Genomic DNA, 26,917 nt, shown 5'->3' on the forward strand with positions numbered 1-26,917 from the left:
TCTTACCATTGAACATTTGGTAAATGACATCTAAACCCACATTGAAAAAACTTTGGCTTCGGACTTCATTCTTAAACTGCCTCACCCAATGAACATACAAGTGACCCAGGCTGAACAGAATTTAAATAATGAGCACTGACATGCTGTGTTTGTTAATGAGAAAAAGTTTCCAATTGCCAATGGGACCATAAGCCCCACGTAGTCATTTAGGAAATGTGGTCTCAAAACTAAAACATGCATGCTTCAATTAAATGTTACCCCAAGGCCAAAAAAGAGCAGGGTGTGAAATGAAGCAGGTAAGATTTCCCTGCAGATTCAGTTGACTCTTACATGAGCTCAAGACTTAGGGCTTCCTCATTCACCCCAACTGTTGTAGTGTGCTTAAATGTAAAAATAAACTAGGCACACAGTGTAGTAACCACTAGGTCTCTCCTGAACTCTATGGAGGATACTTGATTGCCAAACAAGGGTGAATTCCCCATTTATTTGAAGGATAAAACCTTCAACATCGTGCTGTTTTAGGAGGGCTATTATGTCACAAGGACACCCTCATTCTGAATTAAAACATTAAAATTGCAGACTGGAAAGGAAGCTCAATGAAATATCAATGTGTCTAATACCAAGAGCTTTTCTGAGTCCCCAGTGCTTAGGTTTATTAAAGTTGGAATCAGAAACAAGCTACTTAAGAGAATGTCATTGTACCGTGTTGGAAAACTCATTAGGGAGAAGAAATCCACGAGGAGCTTTGCTACTAATGACAGTCACTGGAAAGGCAACTGATGCAAAACAATCATTCTGATGCTGTGAAAAAAAGACCACCAGCTACTTGATTAGTTCCCTACTGTCTCTAATGAGAGAAATAGGCAGAAACGCAGACTGTTGGCCTTGGTGTAGATGCTAAATACTTTCCCCACTCCCTCCTTTTTAAAGAAGGAAAATTGTCATTCAGATCCTTAATATTAGAAGCATGTAGGTTTAACCTTCAAGATAAAAGCATAGACCTCAATGAGAACTACTCTGGTAAAAATCATTTAAGGACTGGGGACTGGACCTGGAATTTCATGCTTGAAGGGAGCTCCCAGGGAGGAATTGCTTTTATCAATGGAGGTTGGTATCTTCTTGGTAACTCATAGTCTTAGAGAGTTGCCTAGAGCCCTGAGAAGCTAAGTGATTTGCCCCAGGTCACATAGCTAGTATGTGCCAGGGGTGACACTTGAACCAAGGTCTTCTTGGGTTCATGATCAATTCTCTATTCATTATACCTTGCTGCTTCTTAGGATCAAAGTGACCTAAGATCTTTTCTTCTGAGTCATCAGGACTTAAAACTTTATTTAGTTAGCAGTGGGTACAGAGAACTTTCAGCACTCTTCTGTGAACTTCCTATAATTTAAAGAAATCTGCTATAGTTAATGCTATTTTTGAACCAGATAATTGTTTTTTGCTAGTCTATTAGCATTCTAACCAGTTCACGGAAAAATAACGCTATTTCCTTTCTTGATAAGTGTAGCTGGAAAGAAAAAAGTCTTTCTTTTCTCTTGAATGACTCTGGAAAGACCACTAAGAAATTGTCACACACTTCCATATGGCTGACAGGACTTAGTACATGTCTCTCTTGTGCAGTTATGCCCAGCTAAAACCCAAATGTTGCCATTTTGCTTCATTCTCCCCTAGGATTGTGAAGCTTAATGGCTACATAGCACAGTAATCTTTCTCCCACTATTAAGCAAAATATCCAAACTGCCATCAATCTAATTCAGTTGTGGTTTCCCAAGATGTTGGAGCTGTGGCCATTCTTAGTTCATGTGTGAGAAAGGATTCTCTAGTGGACTGCACAGGTGCAGTCTGGAATCGGGCAACATTCCAGCCCCTCACTGGGACACCAAAACATTTCAATGTGTGCTCTGTGAGGTATGGTACAGCCGTGGGGTATCCCTTTACTGAATCCCTATGCACAGACAAATACATCTGTTTGGGGTCTTCTCTGGGGTGTTGGTTAAATTTGAAATGAGCCTGGGACTAACTGCTGAAGGGGAGCCTGTAGGGCTCTTCAGAATCTTGATTGATTCTATTGCCTTGGTGAGGAGCTCCAATCTATTCAGGGGAAGACTGAATGAAATTACTTTTAAGTGCTTACTATGTGCAGGGCACTGGGCTAAGGAGCAAAGAGACGCTTGCATATTTTTGCCTCCTCCTAAGATGTTAGGCAGGAGTCCTCTATCTAAGAACTCTCTAGATTAGTTGAACTGGTCTTGGGACAGAAGCACTTCTCTCAAACCAGCTCTGTAATATCCCTGGACCCCTCAAGACACCCTTACCATTCTCAAAATGTACACTATTTTGATAATCTAGGAAATAAACTGGCTCAGAACTGGGGTAAGTGAACCTCTGGCAAGAAAAGACTCAGGTTCAAGAACCTGAAGTCCAATAACAAACTTAGTGCCTGAAGGGAAACTGTGAGAACCATTTATCTGCCCTCAACAACTCCTGTTTGGTAGGGGACTTAGCAACATTTTAAGGATTGATGACTAGTTATCTGGGAACTAAAACTGACTGGAGTTGGGAAGCTATGGGAAGAAGAAAAGCACAATAATGAAGAATTATAGCTACTTCTAAGAGAAAAAAAAAGCAAGTTAGAATCCAGAGAGAAGGGAGATAATGGAAGAATGCACCATAGTAACCTTACAGTTTAATTCACAGATGTAGTAGAGAGCATCTGTTATCAGATGTTCTTCTGGGAAGGGAGGAGAGGAGTTTGGAAGGATGATAAGGGGAGAGGCATGATAGGAGCACACCTGCATAAACCACAGAGAAAGAAGGTATAAGAATTCTCATGTGGCTACTGGGCAATTGAGTTTGGCTGTCAGTACAGAGTATTCCCTTTGCCATGCCCAAACCAAGTCATATGGGAGAACAAAATTTCTAAGATGCTGCTTTGAAACCTTTATCTTTACATTACTCTATGACTTCCACTTCTTTATGGGATCTGGTAGAGGGAGGCCATGACAAGAACACAAGACAGAGGGCTAACATAAATATCTCTATTTTAATTGATAGAAAGCATTAGATTCCAAATATTAGTGACCGACAACTCTATTTACAATTCTTCTGCCCTTTTAGTTTTCATTTCAGTCATGATTAGAAAATTTCAGTCTATATGCTATTCAAAAATGAATATAGAACATTCATCATAGGCTCCTACAAGGCAAGGATGGTTTCATTTTTATCTTGACATCACCAGTACCTAGAATGGTACCAGGAGCATAGTAGACAATAAAATGCTTGTTGGTTGATTACCACAGCACATAAGATCACAGAATGGGAGCTGGAAGGGTTCTTAGAGTACAGCTAGTCCATCACTCTTTCTCTTATATTACAGTTGAGGAAACTGAGGTCCTGAGAGTAATTTGACCAAGATCTCACAGGTCTGGGATTTGGACCCTGATTCTAGGGCTGGTGTTTATCCCACCATACCACATGGCCTCTCAATACATTTCTGTAATTTATTGTTACTGCAACTAGAAAGTAGGAACTAGAGTAGAAAATAGAAGGTAGAGTTCTCAATAAGCTATTTTGTTTTTCATTTGCTTGCTTTAATTCTCAGCCAGAGTTTAATACCAATGTACTCCTAAGAGGGTGTGTCCTATCAATGTTTTACTACTTACGTAAAAAATACAAATGATATGCTCTGGTATTTTGTCAGGCACATGAAATAATGAAGTCACTTTCAAGATGTCTACACAAATAAATTAAGCACATTTGAATGCACTGTGGTTTTTTTTGGCTTGCTTACTTTTCTGATAATTCAGTAATGGATTGCTCAGATGTGAAAAGAATTGAATGAATTGGCATCCATTTGTATCCAAAGAGATGTACACGTATACAGAAACACATAGTTATTCTTACGCATTTTACTTGAATTTAGTTCACAAGTTAGGTGTTTTAACATCTAATGATAAACTGAGAGCACTTTGATATTCCATGGGGAAAAATATGAAGGAAAAACAACCAATTTGTATTTGGCAATAGAAATAGAAGAGTCTATGAGTTGAGACCTATACTTTCTCAAAGGGGAAAAAGTACCTTGGGTTTCTCTCCATTAAGGTGCATAATGGACAATTTTACCAGCACTTGTTTAGGTATTCATTAAAAATCAAATGTATTATTTTGGTTTCTCAGTCCTGAAGCAGAACATAGAAAAACCTTCCTCTGCCAATTTCTATGGCAGGGCAGCGTAATAATGCTTGTACATTACAGGACAAAGTCACAGATGGATCAACTACCTGACAAGGTCAATGACTCTCTCCCTCGGAGCGGTGCTGACCGGCTCATCATTAATCATTACGATCTGATCCCCTGGGATAAGTTTTCCTTCTGAGGGGCCACCTGGAGACAAATGAGAGTTAAGTACCAGTTAGCTGATCATTGTTAACACACTGACAGCCTTTTCTCTTGTGCCTCAGCACCTGGAAACAATTCTCCTGCAGAACTGATATCTTCTATAGCAAAAAGATCAGGGTACTTCTTCTAGAAACCAAGGGCTTCTCCCTAGGTGAACAGGCAATGCTTCAGCCTCTGAATGTTCATTTCTGATAAAAAAAACTGCATACTTTCTTCACTTCTAAGTCTTTATTATTATTATTACATATGGTAAAAACCACATATGTCTGAGCCAAACATCTGGTAAAAATAGAAAATATTCAGTTGGAAGTAGAATATTATTTCCATGTGCCTAGGTATTGGATATTATATGATGGACTTGACATTTGATTGAATATTTCAGTTTTTACCCAGATATTAGTCCCATATAGACACAATCTAAGTCTTTCCTTTCAAATGTCAATGGTGTTATTTTTAATTTTTTTTAAAGCAATGAATATGTACAAGTCTTTAGGCATGGCACACAGCACATGGCCAATAAAAGTAGAAACAGATGTTTTGAGCTGGATGGAACATTAGAGAGCATCTAATTTAACCTCCTCCTTTTATAGGAAAACTGAGGATTTGGAGAAGTGAAGGCATAACATGCTCCAGGTCACATGGCTTGTTGTGGCAGAAATGGACCTGAAACTTAGGTGTCTTGACTTCCAGGCTAGTGCTTTTTCCTTTAAACAATATTGTTTTTTTTATATTTTTATATTTTATATTCTCATTACTCCTCTCTCTGAGTGGAATAAACTGAAGTCCATATTTAATTTTTGGGGTTGGGGGGTGGAGAGAGAAAAATCTTATTATATCCACAGGAGAGTTGAAACTGAAACTTAAGTGTTGTTGACCTTCACGGAGTGATTTATAAAAACATTTGTAGAGCTCATTTTACTGACTTGGGAAAGCAACCATTAGGATAATCAAATTGGTAAGTGATCAGTTGCTAACTACCTATTTCAAAATAACCAGTTCTTTGAATTTAACCACACTGAAGTGACTATTTTGAATACTAATCATAGCTCTAGATTCGTGCATTTCAAGCTGAAATACGAACAAGACCCAGGATAACCTAGGAAGATACTCTATTTAATTTAGCTGTTACGTTGAAATCTCTCTTCCCTTTTCTTATTCTTCTGCATAGAGGCAGAGTTCTCTTCTACCTAGGACCTGCCCAGGCTTCTCTCTCTTCCCTCCAAATATGTCACCTGCTGCTGGAGAATCTGCTGTGATCGAATCAGGAGGGGCAACGAGGAAGAGTGGAAAAGAAATGCCAATAAGTGGCTTTTCTTATCTTCTCATTCTGGTCTCCTCTCCTATCCTCACACTAGTTTAGTTTGTCTTTGGGGGAGTGAGGCTTGAGCAAAGGTTGGATTTGGACTACAGGGTTTGCCCTGCCCTTCCTTTTGGCAAGAGATATTTCTAGAAAGGGGAGACTAGAGAGCCAGAAAAAAAGTAGGAAGGAGAAATTGGGGATCTAGGCAGGGAAGTGGGAAGCATGCCTAGAGATAAGCTATCTCTCGTAAGATCTGTCCTGAGCCTGTGATCCAGTGACTGGTACCTGATATATACATGTCTAGGGTGATGACAGCAGGCCTAAGGGACAGATGGGGACCCCTTCTAGCTCCTGGCAGAGCTTGGGTTAGCAGAACTGGCAAGCTTATAGGTTACTTATCTTTTTTTAAATTCAGTTTGTATTTATCAGGTTTTATAGTAGGTAAAAGAGATATGAGATAAATGAGTGCCTTGAGATCAGTGGGTGTTTTCCACTATAATGTCTGGCAAATAAAAGGTGCTTACTGATTTGAATCAAACTGAGTGCCTCATCCCTTTTGTCTGATACCCCAGACCATGGAAACTATTACCAGTGGTTATCCAAGAAAAAGTGCTAGGGATGAGAAGGATAGAATCCCCCAGTTGATCTACCAGGGAGGTGAGGTATATGTTTTGGGGGATGCAAGGTGGGGAGAGAATGATCAATGCATTTTCCCATAGAAACATTATTATACGTGATGATTAAGTTCAATAGAACTACTAGAATGGGACAATATTTCAGTTACAATTCCAAGTTAAATAGGGCTGTCCAGGGAAACTAATCAACACACATAACATTGTTTTTACGGCAAAATACAAACCAAGTCCCAAACAACCAACTTCTAAATACAATTGTGAAACTGTCTATTCCATCATTAGCCCAAACCACCTCCTCCCTAAGGAAAGCTGCTAGGCTGATAGCTGAAGGATTTGAAACATGAATTTTTCACACACAGTTCCTTGTTCCTTCCAAATTATGAACCAATGGAGCTCTTCAGGGAAGAAGTCATTCTTTGCCTTCATTAAACAGACCAGGTTCTCTTCCATAGAAGCAAAATCTATGTCTTGTCACTTGCATGGCAGCAACACATTTAATCTAACTTTTTAAGCATAAAAATTAATGGAAATCATCTTGTTTTCATTTTTATTCTCAGCACCTCAAACCTCCCAATCCACAAGCATTAGTGACTTTGAATTTGAGAATGGGTAACAGGGCAAGAGAGGGCATGTTATTATATGATGCTATAAAATGTAAACAGAGAAGCAGAGAGCAAAACTGCCACTCTGAGGGACTCATGATGGCCAAATGACCAAGGACTGTGAAATACTCAGCATTAAATGATTGTACGGCCCACAGAAAGTTGAGTGATATATTTATTATATATTACATACATATATACACACACACAAATGCATGGTATCCCAAAAGACCAAGTACAGTTTTGTTTTAAATAAGCTAAAATATATATGTATGTTTATCTATATATGCATGTATATATGTATTTATGCATATGTGTGAATGTAGGTATACTCCTGGCTATAAGACCAGATATCTTTTCATTATATATGCCCTACCACCATGAACAATATTAGCATGTTTCAAATACAGTAAAATAAATCAATCATTTCAGTCAACCAAACGTGAAGATGAGGGAAGAACCAATTTTTCTAATACTACAGTTAAGGAGAAATAGATGCTGTACTGAAAGACATAAGAATCTTGAAAATGACATAAGATGAGTGAGGACTTTGACCCTTGGCAGTCACTGATTAATTTGAGTTTACTTTAATTGCTTTTGGTGAAATTTGTGAAAAACACAACATTTGATCCTTCTGGATCAGGAATTTGACATGAGCCTTCATGTTTTTTTTTTTTTTCTTGGAGCCACAAACTCTAAATGGTACAGCTCCAGAACTGTGAAGAGAACTAAAAATGCCTTAAGGACAATGTCAAAGACTCTAATTAAAAAATAAATAGTACATAAAGGAAGTGTGTGTGTGTGTGGTGTGTGTGTGTGTGTGTGTGTGTGTGTGTGTGTGTGTGTAGGAGTCAAGCAGAGAAATATGGATAAAGAATTTCATTAATAGATGAAAAATGGTAGAAGTATTTTCATCATCTGTAAATTCTTCCATCAATAATAACCTAGGCCTTCTCCCGCCCCTTTCCCCCGCCCACACCTATTTGGGAAGCATTGTGGTATGGTGGGAAGAACACTGGAAGCAGAGGACCTCAGTTCAAATCCAACCTCTGCCACTTATTACTTGTGTGACTGTGGGTAAGTCACTTAATCTACATGGGCTCCAATTTACTTTTCTATAAAATAAAGGAGTCAGACTACATTGCCTCTAAGGTCCCTTCTAACTCTTGATCTATGATTCTTTGAAGGTCTTTCTTATCATGTATTCACACTTAAAGAAACACCAATCGGTTTTGCCTATGGTCATTCAAAATGGCCAATCATCTCATGTTTAAAAAATGTACAGCTGAATGAAATTTCCTCTAAAGAAACTTTTAAGAACCATTCCAGTTCTAGCTGAAAGTATAAATAGATTTATTTTGTTGGCCACACCTAAGGTGGGCTCAAGGAGGAGACCCACAATTCATACCTGGATAAGGTTAGAAAGGGCAGGAAGCAGGAGGGAGGACTGCAAGTTAGCTTACCTGGTGTTACTGAGCGCACAACCACTGGCTTTTCACTCCCCGCCACAAATCCAAATCCCAGCACCGGATCCCTCCTCATCTCCACTTGTCGAGGAGCAGGAGGGATGATTTGGCAGCTTTCAAATCTAGGGTCTTCAAAGGTGACCCCTTGTGTCATGTGACTGTGGACAAACACAGAACAAAGGAATCATGAATACTACTAATAATAACTTAGCATAGCTGGATCCAAATCCCACTTCTGACACATATTGACTGTGACCATAGCCAGTCATTTAAGTGGCTCCACTTTTAGGCAATTCTCTAAGTTGCTGAATAGGACTTGATCTGTATTAATATACAGAGGTGCATTAATATAAAAAGTTGCCAAACACACTGCCATCTGGCTTCAATGCTCCCAAGTGCTCCTCTCCCCCCACCAAATTAAAAAAAAATTGAAACAGAGAAATATTTAACAAAATAAGTAAAAATACATAGGACATAGATAATGTTAATATGCAGCTTTCTACATGAATATGAGGTCTACAGGAATTCTTATGTCTGGTTTAGTGGTCCATAGTTTCTACTTGAGTTTGACAGCATTGTCAATGGTGAATGATGAAATTCCTGGCCTAGTCCCTACGCCCCGTATTGCTACAGCGCTTTTCAGTTACAAAGTGGTTTTGCAATTCTATTTACCCAGCTTGGTCTAACTGCTCAGTTTTCCTGTAGAGTCTGCTCTTCATTTGCTACAGAACAAAAAAGAAAGGTGGACTGCAAATCATTGCATGTCCACTAAAACCCACTTCATGTGTACGTACGTACCACATAGAATTAAATTGGTAAACACAAGAAAGTACCTTTCTCTACTCTGTGAGAAGATCTGCCACAATGACTAGCTTTGTGATCTTGGGAAAATCATTTTACCTCTGTGGGTCTAAATGGCTTCATATCTCTTACCTTTCTAACATTCTTTTCTGTACCGACATACACAATACAGTTTAGACTATTCTATCTCACACCGTGGGAGGCTTATTTTTCTCAGAGTTCAGCATCTCTAACAAGCCAAATATGATCACTGCAGAAAAATGAAGTTGAACTCATAATAGGACTGGTGGAGGAGAACAAGACTAATCCGTTTGAGATTGTCTGTGGTACAATGTGTGCATAGGGTACCTGTGAATCGACCTGCATTCTAATGAAAGCTATGGCACTATGAAGATTTTTTTTTTTTTTTGCTGTTATCATGTTTTCATTTTGAATGAAACACAAACAACATAATCCCAGGCCATCACAATATCAGAATTCATCACAGCATTAAGAAGCTGGCAGTGAGCCCTTCTGGTCAAACATTCACAAACAACAATGGTTGATGAGGGAATGAAATAATACAAGATGTGAGTGAGAGAAAACAAAGTATGGATCAGTTATTGTGCACAGCCCAAGCAGCTGCAGAATCCTAGGGGGTACCCAGGAGGAAGAAAGGTCATCTGATTATAAATGTTTGGGTCCAATCTGTGTGCAGTGTTAATTAGTGAGAATTGAGTTCAGTGGTGACCATGGCTCTTAGTGCCAGTCTTCTATGCTCAGAATAAGAATCTTGGGATAATTAATGGTGAGCCCTGACAGACATGTTTTCTAAATACAGTCAATTCTCAACATTCAGGCATTTAACTTTCCAGATTTCAAGCATTCGTGTGATTTTATTAGTGATCTCATTTTCACTTTCCTGTTGGCAAGTGTATACATTTGTGGCTAAGTGTAGCAGAGAAAAAAATAAGAGATCTGATATATCAGATTTGTGGAGTGGCTTGAATCTCACTAGGCTCTTACTGGTCTTAATCACCCTATCATTTTCAAGAGCTTCCTGTCCATTTGTTGCATATATTCATTGTCTGCCTTTAAAACTCAAGTTTTGTGTTACAATTATGCCCTACAAGCACAGTTTTATAGCCATTTGAACATAGTTCCAAATTGCTCTCCAGAATGGTTGGCTCAGTTCATAAGTCCAAAAATATGTTAATGTCCCAATTTTCCCATTTCTTCTCTAACATTTATCATTTTCCTTTTCTGTCATATTAGCCAATCTGATAGGTGTGAGGTGGTATCTAAGAATTGTTCTAATTTGCATTTCTCTAATCAATAGTAATTTAGAGCATTTTTTCATATGACTATAGATAGTTTTAATTTCTTTATCTGAAAACTGCCTGTTCATACAGGATTTCAATTTAGCCAAAGCCTGAGGTCAAAATTTTAGGTAGCCAGCTTTCAGAGACCTTTGAGAATTTCCTTTGTGGCTCTAAGGTGATGTCAAGACCTCACCAGTTATACCATCTTCTGACAGCAGTGACTAAAGTCCCAGAAACCTCTCCCTTGGTTTTCAGAGGGCAGCCAAGGTAGAGTGGTTTACACCAGTACAGTATACAGTATACATCTCATCTGATACAATGGAAGGTAAGAGTCAGATTAAAAATGTTAGTTTTAAGACTTGTATTTGCTATACAGTATTTATGGTACTATAGATTTCGTGTATTGTGAAAAGTGAATATTTTCTGAAATACTGTATCTTTTTTACTGAGATGTTAGCACAAAAGGTCACAGAATTCTAGAGAATTACTAGTGAGAAAAATGTTTTGCATGTTATCAATTTTATTTTGTGTCTTGCATATTATGGGTTATTTCATAGTTACTGTGTTAGGAAAAGTTTATGTTATCAGAAGGAATATTTTGTTACAAATGATCATATGCAGAAAAGTGTATTTTCAGCAATATCTGCAAGGCATTATAGTTTTTGGTGGTCTAGGGAACTTAATCTCCTATTTCCCATAAATTCAATGTACCAACATCCATGCTTTTGACTTTTGTGCTATTTTCTGGGAATATTACCCACTCGAAAGTTGAGGATTAACTGTAGCACCATTTTGATCCCCCACTCATATTCTCACAGGAAAAGAGAGAAATCAGAAGCCAATGAGCCCAGAGTTTGAATATGGATGTAATTAGTGACCAATTTGTCCAAATTGTAAGTTGTTTATGAATGCATGTAAATGGATCCATAATACATGTCCTTTCATACTCCATTCTCTTTCATTCTGATCCTTTTCCTTATTCATTCATCTAATATCAAAGTTTAATCTATCCCAAACAGACTCTAGGGTTGGATCATTTTATTATTCCAAATAATGATCACAGGTATCATAAGAACATCCAAAAGTTTTTTTTTTAGCTTAGTGGTTATTTACAAAAAAGCTATATTTTCCCTTCATAAGTTTCTTTCCCTCCCTATTCCTCATTTCAGTTTTTACCCCTATACTTCCCTTTTCCCCCATCTGGGGGTGGGGAACCTGCATCCTTGAGGCCACATGTGGCCTTCTAGGTCTTTGGATGTGGCCTTTTGACCGAAGTTTGGATACAGTCAAAGAGCCACATTTAAGGACCTGGAGGGCCACATGTGGACTTGAGGATTCAAGTTCCCCACCCCTACCCCATACCATTAAAAAAATCCTTATTTGTTTCATACTTTTGAGGGTACATTTTGAATGTGGAAAACACCAAACAGAATTATGTGTACAACAAAAAGAAAGGCTACACATTTTCTAACCACAAAGGAAATTCTCAAAGGTCTCTGAAAGCTGGCTACCTAAAATTTTGACCTCAGGCTTTGGCTAAATTGAAATCCTGTATGAACAGGCAGTTTTCAGATAAAGAAATTAAAACTATCTATAGTCATATGAAAAAAATGCTCTAAATTACTATTGATTAGAGAAATGCAAATTAGAAGAGTTCTTGGATACCACCTCACACCTATCAGATTGGCTAATATGACAGAAAAGGAAAATGATAAATGTTAGAGAAGAAATGGGAAAATTGGGACATTAATGTATTGTTGGTGGACTTATGAACTGAGCCAACCACTCTAGAGAGCAATTTGGAACTATGTTCAAATGGCTATAAAACTGTGCATACCCCTTGATCCAGCAATACTACTACTAAGTCTGTATCCAAAAGAGATCATAAAAAATGGAAAATGACCCATATGTACAAAAAATATTTGTAGCAACCCTTTTAGTGGTAGCAAAGAATTGGAAGTTGAGGGGATGCCCATCAATTGGGGGAATGGCTGAACATGCTGTGGTATATGAATGTAATAGAATGCTGTTGTGCTATGAGAAATGATGGACAAGTGGATTTCAGAAATACCTGGAAACACTTACATGAACTGATGCTAAGTGAAGTGAGCAGAACCAGGAGAACACTGTATATAGTAACAGCAACATTGTGTGATGGTCAACTATGATTGACCTAGCTCTTCTCAGCAATACAATGATCCAAGATAATTCCAAAAGACTCGCGATAGAAAATGTTATCCACATCCAGAAAAAGAACTGTGAAATCTGAATGCAGATCAAAGCACAGTATTTTCATTGTGTGAAATTTTCATATAATTTCCATTACATTGGTTTTTTTCCTTTCTCATGGTTTTTCTTTTTTATTCTGATTCTTCCTTCGCAACATTACTAATGGTGATATATGTTTGACATGATTGTACATGTATATAAAAAAGAGGTTCATCCAGTTTATAAATTGTTGTTGTTACATCACTGTTATTATTATTAATGTTATCATAATTATTAAATGATAGCAAATAATAAATACTAATCACTTAAAAATGAAAAAAAAAAGAAATTGAAATCCTGCAAGTCAGTATGATGTCATTAGAGTATTCTGATATGGGGAGTGGGAAGGGGAGAAGCATTTATATAGCTCTTACCATGTGCCAGGCACTGTACTAAGCACTTTACAAATATTATCTCATTTGACCTTATTTGATGCTATTTTTGAGGGTCTCTTAGTGAAGTGGAATTTACCTTCCTAGAAAAATGTCAACTAAGTTTTTACAAATTGGTTCAATAGTCATAGATCCAATGTAACAGTATAAAACACAATTTTTTACATGTGGGTAGCATGGTCTTCAAAGGCTTTTGAAGTTATTACATTATTTGATTTCTGCAGTGATCTTGAGTGATAATCAAAGTTAATGTAATTGTCATTTTTATAGAAGAGGAATATAAGGCTCAAACCGGTTAAGTGCCTGAATAGCATGGAAAAGTCACTTTGTCTTCATGTGTCTCATTTTCCTAATTTGCCAAATGAAGGTGTTGGATTAAGTAACCTCTATATTCTCTTTAAGTTCTAATAATTTAAGGGAAAATGTGGTACAGTGGAAAGTCACATAGATTTGAGTTAGGAGAACCTGAGTTGCAATCAAGGATTGATGGTAAAAGTTTAACAGCTAGCTCTTTGGGAAAAAAAAAAAGAAAAAGAAGTATAACTACACACATACTTCTAAGTTTAATTTGCATTTTTTTAAAGGCAATTGGGGTTAAGTGACTTGCCCAGAGTCACACAGCTAGTAAGTCTGTCAAGTGTTTGATCTGAGGCCGGATTTGAACTCAGGTCCTCCTGACTTCAGGGCCAGAACTCTATTCACTGTGCCACCTAGCTGTCCTTTTAATTTGGATTATTAACACTTTCATTTACATTTACCATTTCATTAACATTAGCATTTTCTCCATCAGTTTCTTAAGTTTGGACAATCAACAATGATAAATCAGACCTCATTTGTAGCAATTGCCAATTTCCAAGGTGTAAATGTTCACACTGAACATTTAACAATCAGCTCTCCCAGCCAGTTTGAACTGGATCTACCCCACCCATGATTCTAACCCTGGCTCTGCCATTTGCTAACTGTGTGACTTTGGGCAAGTCACTTGATCTCTCTTGGCCTCAGTTTCCTCAATTTGTAAAATAGAGTTGTATTTGATAAGATCTAAAGTCCTTTCTATCTCTACAGCTATAATCTTATGAGTCTGTAATCTGCCCGAGGTCACATGGACTGTTGTGGAATGCAGAACTACAACCTAGGCATCTTGACTTCAAGTTTGATACTTTTTTTTTAACAAAGAAAATCTGTATTAACCAAAGCGGCTCATCTTTTATGTCCTGGACTAAGAGACCAGCTTGAAAATGAGAACTCTGCTCAATGAAATCAAAGCCAAAATGATTACTACAGCCCCAGAGTTAATTCAATTTTTTTCTCTCTAATCTTTTCCAATGAGAAAATCTTTTAAAGAAGGTCATTTTATAATTTCCTAGAAGATGTGGGTATGCCATCTGGCCAAGCATATGGTTCAAATGCAATAAAAAAAAAAGAGGTGGTGGGAGATTTGGGTGGGGATAGTATAGGAGCTGTCAGAAGACTCCCCTTGTGTACAATTGATAAGAGCGAGGTATCAACTCAAACACTTCACCTTGCATTTTTCTTTTTACCCAGCTAAAGTTAGAAAATCCTGACAAGCAAAAAAAAATTCTCTCATGTTGTGAGGGAGAATCATTTATGTGTAAGTCTTAGTGTCAGGAGTTTTTAGTGAACCAGAAAGAGCTAAAACTAAATCAGGTTCTTTTCCCCTCCAAGAGACAGTGAGTGGGCTATGATACAATGCTAGTATGGATGACAGCTTTAGGTAACAGGACTGGTGGGGGGGGGGGGTATGGTTCCCAAATGTCACTTAAACCATGCAGTCCTGAAAGACGCCCAAGATGGTTTGTGTGGATACCTGAGGCTGGACCAGTGGCTACACAGGGAACTGGGATGATTCTATATCAACCACCTCTAGCCTTTGTTTTCCCCCAGAAAGGATCATTGTCACAAAAGGAGCAACCATTTAAAGAAAAAAATGACAAAGTCCTTTTGCCTTGAAGTGGTAGTCAACCGAAGCTGGGAAAATACTCTTTTTTAGGAAAGGATCTAAACTAGATAGACTTATGGGTTTCTCTCCCTTATGATAGAAGGTATGGCCCTTATGCTTCCTTGTGGGATGAAGGAGAGAGATGGTGAAATCCTGTCTTCATGATGAAGGGAAGCATGACATCATTGGTGTCCTGACAGTGAATTAATTCTTTAGGTAGATGCGGAAAAGTGGCTTGTAGGAGGTGGCACCTAAGCTAAGCCTTGACCAAGGCTAAGGATTCTAACAGCTGGAGCTTAGGAAAGACTATATTTCAGGCATGGAGGACAGTTTGGGTAAAGGAACAGAGACAGGATGCCTAATTAGTATTTATTGAATTGAAATAATACCTCCTTGAAGTCAAAAACAGGAAAAAAAAGATGGAAAATCTTGATTTCTTTCCTACAAATAGGGTGAGTAGCCTGTTGGGTATGGTAATGGTATCCAATCACAGTAATAATACATGCTTGTCTTCGGATCCCTCCTCCCTAATATTTTTCTTCCTACCTCTTTCTTCCCCATTCCTCATACCCTTCTTAAACATTCAATGGTCTGCCCTTCTCTCTGCCTGCCTTTCTTCTGTTAGAGGAACTGATAAGTCATTAATACTTCAGTGTGAATTAGATTGTGTTACCCTCTCCAGGTGTGTTTGAATTTTAAAATAGGAGCAGGGAAGAGAATCTAAAGGCATGAATCTTTAATGGTAGAATTTCATTTACTATGGATAGGAGAAATATTTTAGGGCAGGGAGCCTTTCCAGAAGCCCTGAAATCATACCATGTAGATGATCAGAAATTGACTTTGTGTGAAATTGGTGCTGAGCTTAATCAACCAATTAGCATTTTTTAAGCATCTGCTCTGCCTAGGTGTTGTGCAGGGTTCAGGGGTTTACAAAAAGAAACTTGAAACAGTGTACAATTGCTTTAGGAGAGGAGAGTTTTAGGCAATTGTTAGCTCTCCATGCTGAGGAGCAGAGTTTTAAATAGGAATTTTTGCACCTGGGGTAAATTCCTGAAAGATGTCTAAAGATGTTAAAGGAAAGGTGGAAAGGGTTAGCTCTGTGCCTGTTCTGCAGACTGTTCTGGTATAGGTGTGGGACATTGCTAAAGAAGCCACCTTGATGCAACAGGGCAAGGAAGGATGAAGAATAGTTCTTCCCAGCATGCTGAAGAACTGTGGTTACCATTCATAGCCTCTAAATTTGGTGCCTTGCGGCCAAAGCCCTGGTCACCTCCACTGAAATTATAATTCTGTGAAACAATCTGTAAAGCTAACCCTGTTCTACATTGAATAAAAGAGAAAAGCACAAATCTTTGAGAAAATAAACCTTTGCCTTCTTTTCTAATACTATTTACATCCATGAGAAATGCACAATGGTGTAGTGGGAAGACAACAGCAACAGTAGTGAAAGAAAAAGAAGCAAATACAGCTTCCTAAGTGGGTTCTGCCACCAGCTACCTTTATGATCTTAGGCAAATCCTTTACTTTCACTGGCTCACTTTCCTCACCTATAAAATGAGGTGGTTGGATAAGATGAAGTCTAAGGTCTCATCTAGGTTAAGAAATTTTATGACAAACTCTATTTTTGGAGATTCTGAGTTGCATGAAAATTTTGCAGAATCTTTGAGATACTTTCTGATAGATTTCTAAGGGCTTTAAACTATGAAATTCATGAGTTTCCCCCCTCAAATCCATGCAAACCATAGTAGGAATATATTTATTCATAATATGACTTTTCCTCCCCCTCCTACATTTTGGAAATCATGGATTACATCCTGGAACCCTGATCAGGAAATCCTTATGACCTCAAGTAGCCAGGTTCCATCAAAATCCTAATCTAGTTCTTCGTGGTGACTAAGGTAACCCAGGATTCTCTAAGGCTATGCAGATATGGAAGGTCTGGCAACTCTGAACAATCTGGAAAGAGGTTGGACATGGGTTCTGCGAGCCACTATAGCCAAGGACCAGTCTTGGTCACTGGTGATGGTAAAGGAAGTATATGAAACTACGTGAAAAGGTGTACGAAAGTTATGGGTGAAGGGGGTACCCACATTAAGGAATCCACATCTTTTGAAGTAGGAAATAAATATAAGGACAATACTAATAAAGGTAAATGTATACTCATTTGTATAAAAAGTGAAAGGGTCTAAAATAATAATAGCAATGATAAATGAGCAAATTGCAAGATACTAAGATTGTCAGTGAATGCTGCTGGAGTTCTAATAGCCCTTTCTCTCTTTTGTTGTACCTTGGTTATTTCGGTCACAATAACACAAATTTAATGAACTTTCTGCCGTTAGGTACATTCTTTCATTATACTTGGGGAAAAATGAATGTCCACATGGTGCAGATGGGAATGCAGTCTGTAGAAAAAGAAAATGTAATTGAGTTCAAAGAATAATAGCATTATAGTTCTAGTCATAGAAGGGACATCAGGGGGTATATTCTCCCAAAAACTTAAAATTCAGTGATTTCACACATCCCCTCAAGTGTGCACAGATATCTCCCAAATCCAATTCCGTTCCCCAAAATGAAGATTTTGCTATTTACCATTTACTCTAGCTTTTCTCTGTTACTTACTACTTGTGAGACTATGGTAAAACTAATAAGATAAAATAAAGAAAAGAATAAGATATAAGCTAAAATAAAATGAAAAGATAAATAAAAATAAGACCTAGGCTCTCTGAACCTAGGAGTTTCTCTCCAATGAAATGAGGGAGTTAGATTGGGAGATCTAGCTCTCTAAGTCCCACGAAACCCTGCAATTGTGCATTTGTCAAAGCAAGTAAACAGTTATTTGGTGCTTATTATATATCAAGCACTTGGAATGGGACAGCTAGCTGGCTCAATAGATAGAGTGCTGGGCCTGAAATCAGGAAGACTCATCTTCCTGAGTTCAAATCTGGCCTCAGACACTTAGCAGCTTTGTGATCCTGGGCAAATAACTTAACGCTGTTTGCCTCAGTTTCCTTATCTTTAAAATAACAAAGAAACGGCAAACCACTCCAGTATCTTTGCCAAGAAAACTCCAAATGGGTTCTCAAAGAGTCAGACATGACTGAAAAAACAACCAAATAAAAAGCACTAGGAATACAAACACAAGGGCCTTACCCTTGCCCTCAGGGGTCTTACGTGAACTTTGGGAGGCATAGGAACACTTTACAAGAAGATTATTTACAACATTACCCAGGAGTCAATGACATTCAAGCCATACATATTCATGTCTCTCTCAGTGGCTAACTTCCTGTCACCAAGAGAGACTGGCAAAGATGAGAATGAAAAATTGAGTCCTTAGAAGTTAAAGATAGGAGTGCCTTTCCTTCATTAAAGAGGCAGCATGCTGCAGTCGAAACTGTGTTGTGTCTGAATTCAGAGGACCTGGGTTCAGAACCATTTCTTTACTCTCTTGCTATTTGTGCGACTCTTGAGCCTTAATATATGATTCCGTGTGTCAAAAAGAGAACCACAAAGTTCGATATACTGTTTCTCATGGAAACATCGGACTTTGGTACGGAAAAGGATTCTTTGGTAGGGATCATGTAGTACAGTGATTTTTTTTAACATGTATTTTTTTGTGTGTGTGTTTTGATTTCTCTGCCTCTCTCTAGCTTTTCCTCTACCCCTTTAGAAGGAAAGCATTGAGTAGTCTAGGCAGTCTTAATGTGTGTGTGTGTGTGTGTGTGCGCGAGCACACACGGGCCAGAACACGTCTGCAATCTGGTGGAGCCTAAGGGCTCTGTATCAGAATAATGTTTTTAATGCCCAAAATAAGATACATTAGGTGTACAAAGGAGATCGATTATATTGAAATACAGTTATCAAAATATTAACAAAAGAAATTCATGGAGCCCCTGAAATCTATCCACAGACAACTTGGGGATATGTGAATCCCAGGTTAGGAAACTCTGATCTAGTCCAATTACTTCATTTTGCAATTAAGGAAACTGAGGCCCAGAGGGATCAAGTGATTTAAGTTAGGTCACACAGCTAGTTGTTGGCAGAGCCTCCTTTTCAATTGCTCTTCACCTTAATAACGCCTCTTTGGCTTTCTTCACCTTTCATACAAATATCTTGTTACATTATTATTTTCCTTATCAGTAGGTTTTATTTCAGAAACCTGCTTTTCCAGGGAATCTAAAAATACCAACCCTTGCCTCTCATTCAATGATAATGTAACCACGCTAAAGTTTTCCCAAGGAAACAATTTTTTTTCTATGTGAGCCAAGCACTTTTTGCCACTGTATTTGAATTTTTTTTTTAAAAGAAGCTTGAATCCTGTTTTTAATGAGCTGAAAAGGGAGCATCTTTGTACCTGCCAAACATGCCTCACTGAGCTCTGATGCTGAGGTTAGGAGAATACAATAGACGATTTGCCAGTCGGCTTGTCCCTGAACAACACACTCACACAGGCCAGGGAATCTGCTGAATTGAAAAATACACAAGCAAATTAACTGAGGTGGAAAGTGAGTACAACAAAATAGAGCGAGCAGCTTCTGTGTCCTGCTTTTGACAGGTTTCATTCCAAAAGGAATGACATCTGCTCATAGCCAGCCTACCTCTGCATACTAGGCAGAAAAGGTTTTCAATGAAACCCTCCAGCACTTCTTGCTCAGCATGAATAGGAGACTGGTGTCTTCAATCTATCAGGAAGAATTAATTCAGCTCACCATGTGAGGAGACCTAAAAAAAGAGCTCCTGGCTTGGGATGGGCTTATTAGCATAAGCAACCTCCTCAGTGTTATATGTGCTGAGCTGAAAGGTATGTGAAGGGAGCCTTGCTTTTAGAAACCATTAACTTGGGCACAGAGGGCAAACAAGAGCAGTGGGGTGGTGGCCCTGTCTGGGTGGTTAGTGCTCAGAGAGGTGGCAGTGAGCATGCTCTGTGTCTCTAGTCTGTAAAGAAATGGATCTTGGCACCAGTGGGAGAGCTTTGGTCTCAGAGTCAGGAATCCACAGGTTCAAATCTTGCCTTAGATGATTATCAGTTGTGTGTTCCTGGGGAGGCTTCTTAGCCTTTCTCATCCTCAGCTGCCTCATGTGTAAAGTAGATAAGTGATAGTGCTACTTTGCTGAGGATTGAAGGTTTTTCAACCTAAGGATGCTGTATACATTTTAGTAACTAATATTGTTTTAGATATAACCAGTTGTGACTAGGTGTGGTTCAGGTTCATGATTATATTTTGGATGAGAATGGCAATGAAAGAATGGATAGAGATTATGATTTTGCTGGGTGTGACTAAGTGAGGTAGTCTGGCATAGTGCAAAGAACACTTTCAGTGAGAAGATCTGGATTTGGATTTTAGCTCTATCACTTACTAATTATCTATCAGCCCTTAGGCAAGTCACCAACCTTTCTGAACCTCAGTTTCATCATCTGTAAAATGGGCACAAGGCAACTCATACTACCTACCTTAAAGGGTTGTTATGAAAACCAAATGAGTTAATATCTGTCAAGCCTTTTGTAAACGTGAAGTGCTACATGAATGTGATTTGCTGTTTTTTCTACTAGTGCCCTGTAATTTCATATCAATCAATAAACATTTATTAAGCAACTATTATGTTCTAGGTGCTGTGCTGACTCTTCCCACTAAGTTCACTATCTATCTATCTATCTATCTATCTATCTATCTATCTATCTATCTATCTATCTGTCTGTCTTTCTATCTATCTTTCTATCATGTGCATCCTGAAAAAAATCTGTATTCTTAAAGTTCAGAGGCAATTATGGTATTGTGCTTTGGAGTCTGAGACCCTGGGTTCAAATTCCCATCTCTGATATTTTGTATGCATTTCTCCAAGCCTCAGTTTCCCCATCTGAAAATGAGGGGGTTGGATTAGATGACTTAAAAAGTCACTTTCAGCTTTATATCTATGATCCAAATGGAAAAGGACTAGATTTAAAAATAGAAATTCCGTAGTTTATATTCTAGCTTTGCCTCAAACCAGCTGTGTTATCCAGAGAAGATCACTTAACTTCTCTGTTCCTCAGTTTCCTCATCTATAAAAGGAGGAAAATAATATTTGTATAATCTCCCTTACTCAGGATGGTTGTGAAGATCAACCAATATAATTTATTTAAAAAGCCCAATTATTATTAACTAAACTGAAGTTGGGCAGCTAGGTGGTGCAGAGGATAGAGTTCCAGGTCTGGAGTCAAGAAGACTCATCTTCCTGAGTTCAAATCCAGTCTCAGATACTTCCTAGCTGTGTGACCCTGGGCAAGTCACTTAACCCTGCTTGCTTCAGTTTCCTCATCTGTAAAATGAACTGGAGAAAGAAATGGCCAACCACTTCAGTATGTTTGCCAAGAAAACCCCAAATGGGGTTATAAAGAGTTGGACACGACTGAAAAATAACTGAATAACAGACTGAAGTTAAGTAAACTTGAGGTGCATGCCCCTCTTTTGCAACCCAGTGGGTCCAATATTTTTGTTCTTATATGATTAATTGGCATCATCTACTAAAGGCCTACTCTGATGCCTCTTCCTGGTGTGAAAATGATCTTGGTTTCTGGAAGGCCATGCTCATGGAGCACTGTAGATGCTGGCAGGTCTTCTCAGGATGTGAAGGCTTTGATTATGGCAACAGCACTGTGTTGCAAGCTCAGGGCTTAGACAGATTAAGAAAGGCCCACAGATGGTGCATTTTTTGGCCAGAGGAACTCTTTGACTTTGTTGTTGTTGTTAAGATATTTAGTCAAGACTAATTCTTCGTGACTCCATATTTTATGGGATTTTTTTTTTCGCACTGAAGTGGTTTGCCATTTCCTTCTCCAACTCATTTTATAGATGAGGAAACTGAGGTGAATTGGGTTAAATGACTTGCCCAGGGTCATACAGATAGTAAACTTCTAAGGCTGGATTTGAACTCAACTTTGTATACCTCATTTGTAAACTGAATTGGAGAAGGAAATGGCAAGTTACTCTAGTATCGAGAAAACCCCAAATGGGGTCATGTAGAGTCAGATGAGACTAATTTACTAAAGAACAACAAAAAATATGTTAGAATATAAGCTTCTTGAGGTCAAGGGTTGTTTTATCTTTATTTATTTATTTTTATTTTTTTTAGGCAATTGAGGTTAAGTGACTTTCCCAGGGTCACACAGCTAATAAGTGTCAAGTGTTTGGTCTGAGGCTGCATTTGAACTCAGGTCCTTCTGACGGGCAGGGCCGGTGATCTATCTACTGCACCACCTAGCTGCCCCTCAAGGGTTGTTTTTATCTTTGCATCCACAGAACCTAGCACAGTGATCAGTACACAGTAGGGTCTTTATAAGTGCTTGTTGAATGAATGAATGGTGGAATAGGAAGAATGCCGATTATATTAAATGATTTCTCAGGCACAATTCTCATATCCTACTGGAGTTTTGTTTTTTGTTTTAACATTAAGGACGATTTAAGCAGCCCTGGAGGCCTACACAATATTTTGTAAAGCCCAGGGAATCTAGAATGTTTTCTGTGGCACAGACGTTTAAAACACACAGGGATCTCTACAGTGCTGCTAACCTTGAGTGTGTAGTGTACAGAAACAGCCCAGAACTTCTCTATGATATACTATAAACCAGATGGTATCCTTCATCTTCCACAAAGCCCTCCACACGCAGACTATAACACATCTGGTGTTAGGGTCTTTCCTCTTCAGATAAAATACCTCTTTTCTATTTATCACCCCAGTGTAAATTTGCAATCTGGGAAGAGAAAAGATCAGATTTTACACATCTACTCTTGTCCATATAGGGAAAATAGTTTTGTTAAGCTAATCAGGTCTGCTTCATACTGTCAAGGGTATATAAAATAACTATCTGACAAGAAATGGATGAAGAAGGCTAACAGTAACAAGCATGAGGAAAAGTCCATTGCAAAGCGAGGCAGGCGGGCAAAAAACGGTTTATTGCTTAGGCTTTGGAAATTGTTGTTATTCAGTTGTTTTTTAGTCTTTTCCTGTTCTTCATGACCTCATCTGGGGTTTTCTTTTTCTTTTCTTTTTTTCTTTTTGGAGTAACAAGTTCTAAATTTTCTCCCCCTCCCCAAGAAGGCATGCAGTCTGTTTGTTGTTGATGGCTTTTTTTTTCTTTTTAGGCAGTTGGGGATTAAGTAACTTGCCCAGGGTCACACAGCTAGTAAGCATCAAGTGTTTTGGTCTGAGGCTGGATTTGAACTCAGGTCCTCCTGACTTCAGCCAGTGATCTATCCACTGAGCCACCTAGCTGCCCTGAAGGCATGCAGTCTGATAGAGGCTATACATATATATTCATATCCATTTGAGGATTTGTTGGGGTTTTTTTGGCAAAGATACTGGAGTGATTTGCCATTTTCTTCTCCAACTCATTTTACAGATGAGGAAACTGAGGCAAACAGGGCAAAGTGACTTGCCTAGGGTCACACAGCTAGTGAGTGTCTGAGGCCAGATTTGAACTTAGAAGGATGATTTTTCCTGACTCCATGATGCTGGCCCTCAATCCAGTGTACCACCAGCTGCCCTTTGATAGGAACATCATAGAAAACATGAACATTTGAGAATGTCAAAAGGATGTGGACAGAATGTTTTTAGCATGAGCGAAAGACCAAAAAAGGTAAGTGAAAGTTCACAGCAAAGGAAAATGGAGTAAAGATTTGGAATTCTCTTATCTCTTGCGGTGGGATAGCTATACGACAGGAGGGAAACGTTCCTTGTTACTTACCAGGTGAATCATTAACAAGGCCCTATACTCTCTTGACTGATCCTCTACTAGCTAAGAAAAACAAATAAGACCAGATTTGGAGACTAGAAGTGACACGTGCCCAAGAGGGTGTCATTATAAAGTCCAGGATGTTCTCTGTCCTCCTCTTCTTTTGGATTCAGAGTACAGGCTGAGTCCCATCTCCTTCACAAAACTCTTTCCTCACCATTGTGACCTGTCCCAGCCTTCAGTCATCTCTCTTGACTTTAAACCTGAGTCACAGAGGCAAGCACCAGGAAGCTGGAGGGAGGACATGAGGAAAAGGGCAGAAGCAGCTGCAAGAGGGTATAGAAAAAAAAAATAAGGAATCATGCATTGTGGGGGAAGGACTTCTTTGATCAACTGAGGGATATGGATGGAAAAACTGATACATTTGAATATCATGTAGAAATATATACATAAGTAATAGAATGCTATGGATTGTCTGGTAGCTATAGTATTCTACTATTTGGATTTATAGGTCCAGAAAAGCAGAGGAGAATGATACATGATGTTCTAGGACATGGGGAATTCCTGGTAAAGGAAGTTCCTCCATCAATTCAGATCAACGAGTGCTTTGTAACTTTAAGTTTAGATAGTTCCCTAGGACTCTAAGAAATTAAGTACAAAGAAATGGAGTTTCAAGGTCTTCAAATGCTCTACCAAAAGTCTCCTAGTTACTAAGGAACACAGCCAGATGGGAGCCATGTCTTCTATTTACAAGTCTCATGCTCTTTCCACTAATCCTTACTGTTTCTCAAAGTGCTATGAGAGACAAGATGGGGAAGAGAAAGGGTGGGAACATGTGTAATTGGGAGAGCTAGAAGACTGGGGCAGTTTCATGAAGAAGCTAGCATGTGAGCTGGGTCTTGAAAGATGGACCACCATAGCTAGGTTAAAGTACATGTATAATTGGGAGAACTAGAAGACTGGGGCAGTTTCATGAAGAAGCTAGCATGTGAGCTGGGTCTTGAAAGATGGACCACCATAGCTAGGTTAAAGTAGCTCGGTCACTGGGAATACCATTGAACTTTGTACTGGCCTTGGAGTTATGGGAGCTGAGTTCAAATCCAATGTCTGATTCTTACTACCTACGTGACCCTGGTCAAGTCACAACCTTTCTGGGCCTCAGATGCTTATTTGTATGTAATGGCATCTTTGCTGTGCATGCTCAGATCACCTAACATGGAGGCACCATGCTTCTCTGGGTCTTTTACCATGTGGTCAGGAGTTACTTCCTTCTATTTGCTTTGTCTTAAAAACTACCAGACTGAGACAGTCTCATTCATTTTTCCGCTTAGCCTCTAGAGAGGGTGAGGGTTAATCAAGGCTTAGCATGAGTACCATGAATTGAACTATTTGGGGTTAGAGGAAGGGAAGTTTCCTTTCTCTGCTCTTCCTTTTACCCCATGGCTCCAAGAAATGCATCTGGAGACTCTGTTATGTTTCACATGTCTTTGGTTTCTAGGTACAGTCTGTAATCCCTACTGGATCCAGAATAAAGCCCCGGTGACTTTGGAGCCAGGATTACTGGTGGGATGCTGTAGCCAGACAGCACAACAGGGAAGCCCTATGAAGCCAGAGTACCTTGTAAAAGGAAGGTGGTTGAACTAAATGACATCCAAGGTGTCATAGGTCACTGATCCTATATTTTGCAAGCGGTTGTCAGTGAAATAATCAGAAGGCATTTCTATTGAGGGCCTCATGGTCCATAAGAAGACAAAAGGATTTTATAAGTATTTGACTGAACCATATCTACTTCTGGAAGCATCGTTTTGGAGTTTTCAAATTCACCATGACATTAAAAGGCTTAATGTACTCAGTGAAAAACAATCAGCAGACCATGACATGTAAAACAATTGGGTAGATTATTCAGACTTGAATGGTGACTCTATACAATATATCCCTCAACAATTCTACATTGTGAAAATAGCCCATTTTGACAATATTGTCAAATCCTACATTAGTAAGATATAATGGATTAGGTCCCCTCTGGGTTTAAGCAGCATAAGGATGGATTCTCTGCTGTTATGATTGCTAATGCAACAGGCTCCAGTAAGTTAAAACCTTTTTCTTTTTTTTGGCTAGGCAATGGGGTTAAGTGACTTGCCTAGGGTCACACAGCTAGTAAGTGTCAAGTGTCTGAGGCTGGATTTGAACTCAGGTCCTCTGGACTCCAGGGCTGGTGCTCTATCCACTCACCGCACCACCTAGCTGCCCAAAGTTAAAACCTTTGAAGGTTGAGTGAATGATTGTCAAAGGCTCAAATATATCACACCTGGTAGGTATGCAGCTTGTCACACACCTCTCTCTCAAAAACGCATAAGGTAGTTGACCAGGACATATCAAATCTCTATCTCTTTTGCATGTGGAGATTGTCATTGTTTGTCCTCAAAGAAGACCAGTGACATCAAGAGGGTGATGCCTTGACTTGCAAGTGAATTGTATTAAGTGAGGCAGAGCTGTGCAAAGTCATGGAGTGAAAACTGAAATCCCTCTTTAAAACAGTAAAACAAGCATTCAAAATTAGAAAAGAAAATAATAATTAATTTAAAAAATCATTCTGATTTTCTATTGAATTAATTTAAAAATATATAGTGCAGCAAAGTAGATAGATGGCAGCTAGGGTGCACAGTGGATAGAACACAGGGCTTGGAATCAGGAAGACTCCTCTTTCTGAGTTCAAATCTAGCCTCAGACACTAGCTGTGTGACCCTGGACAGGTCACTTAACCTTGTTTGCCTCAGTTTCTTCATCTGTAAAATGAACTGAAGAAGGCAATGACAAAACTTCAGTATTTTTGCCAAGAAAACCGCAAATGGAGTCATGAAGATTTGGACATGACTGAAAAAGACTATAAACAACAAAAAGTGGATAGAGAGTTGAACTTGAAATCAATTAGAGGGATATGTTTCAACGCCATCTCTTACTAGCTATGTGACTGTAGGCAAATCATTTCATCATTCTGAGCATCAGTTTCCTCATTTGTAAAACAGGAAAATAATATCTGCAGTATCTATTGTACAAGACTGTTGTGAGGCTCGAATGAAATTATGT

The 26,917-nt window shown here is 38.7% G+C and overlaps 1 protein-coding gene across 1 annotated transcript in view; it reads right to left on the bottom strand.

Annotated features, from left to right (window-relative positions):
• FRMPD4 (FERM and PDZ domain containing 4) overlaps nt 1-26,917 on the bottom strand; it is a 746,498-nt gene that overhangs the window by 169,968 nt on the left and 549,613 nt on the right. The window contains 2 exon segments of the mRNA XM_021007485.2: nt 4,281-4,383; nt 8,399-8,559. Of these exon segments, the coding sequence (XP_020863144.2) occupies nt 4,281-4,383; nt 8,399-8,559 (264 nt within the window).

Source organism: Phascolarctos cinereus, unplaced genomic scaffold, assembly GCF_003287225.1.
Source record: "Phascolarctos cinereus isolate Bilbo 61053 unplaced genomic scaffold, phaCin_HiC Scaffold_726;HRSCAF=1367, whole genome shotgun sequence".
Classification (NCBI taxonomy): Eukaryota; Metazoa; Chordata; class Mammalia; order Diprotodontia; family Phascolarctidae; genus Phascolarctos; species Phascolarctos cinereus.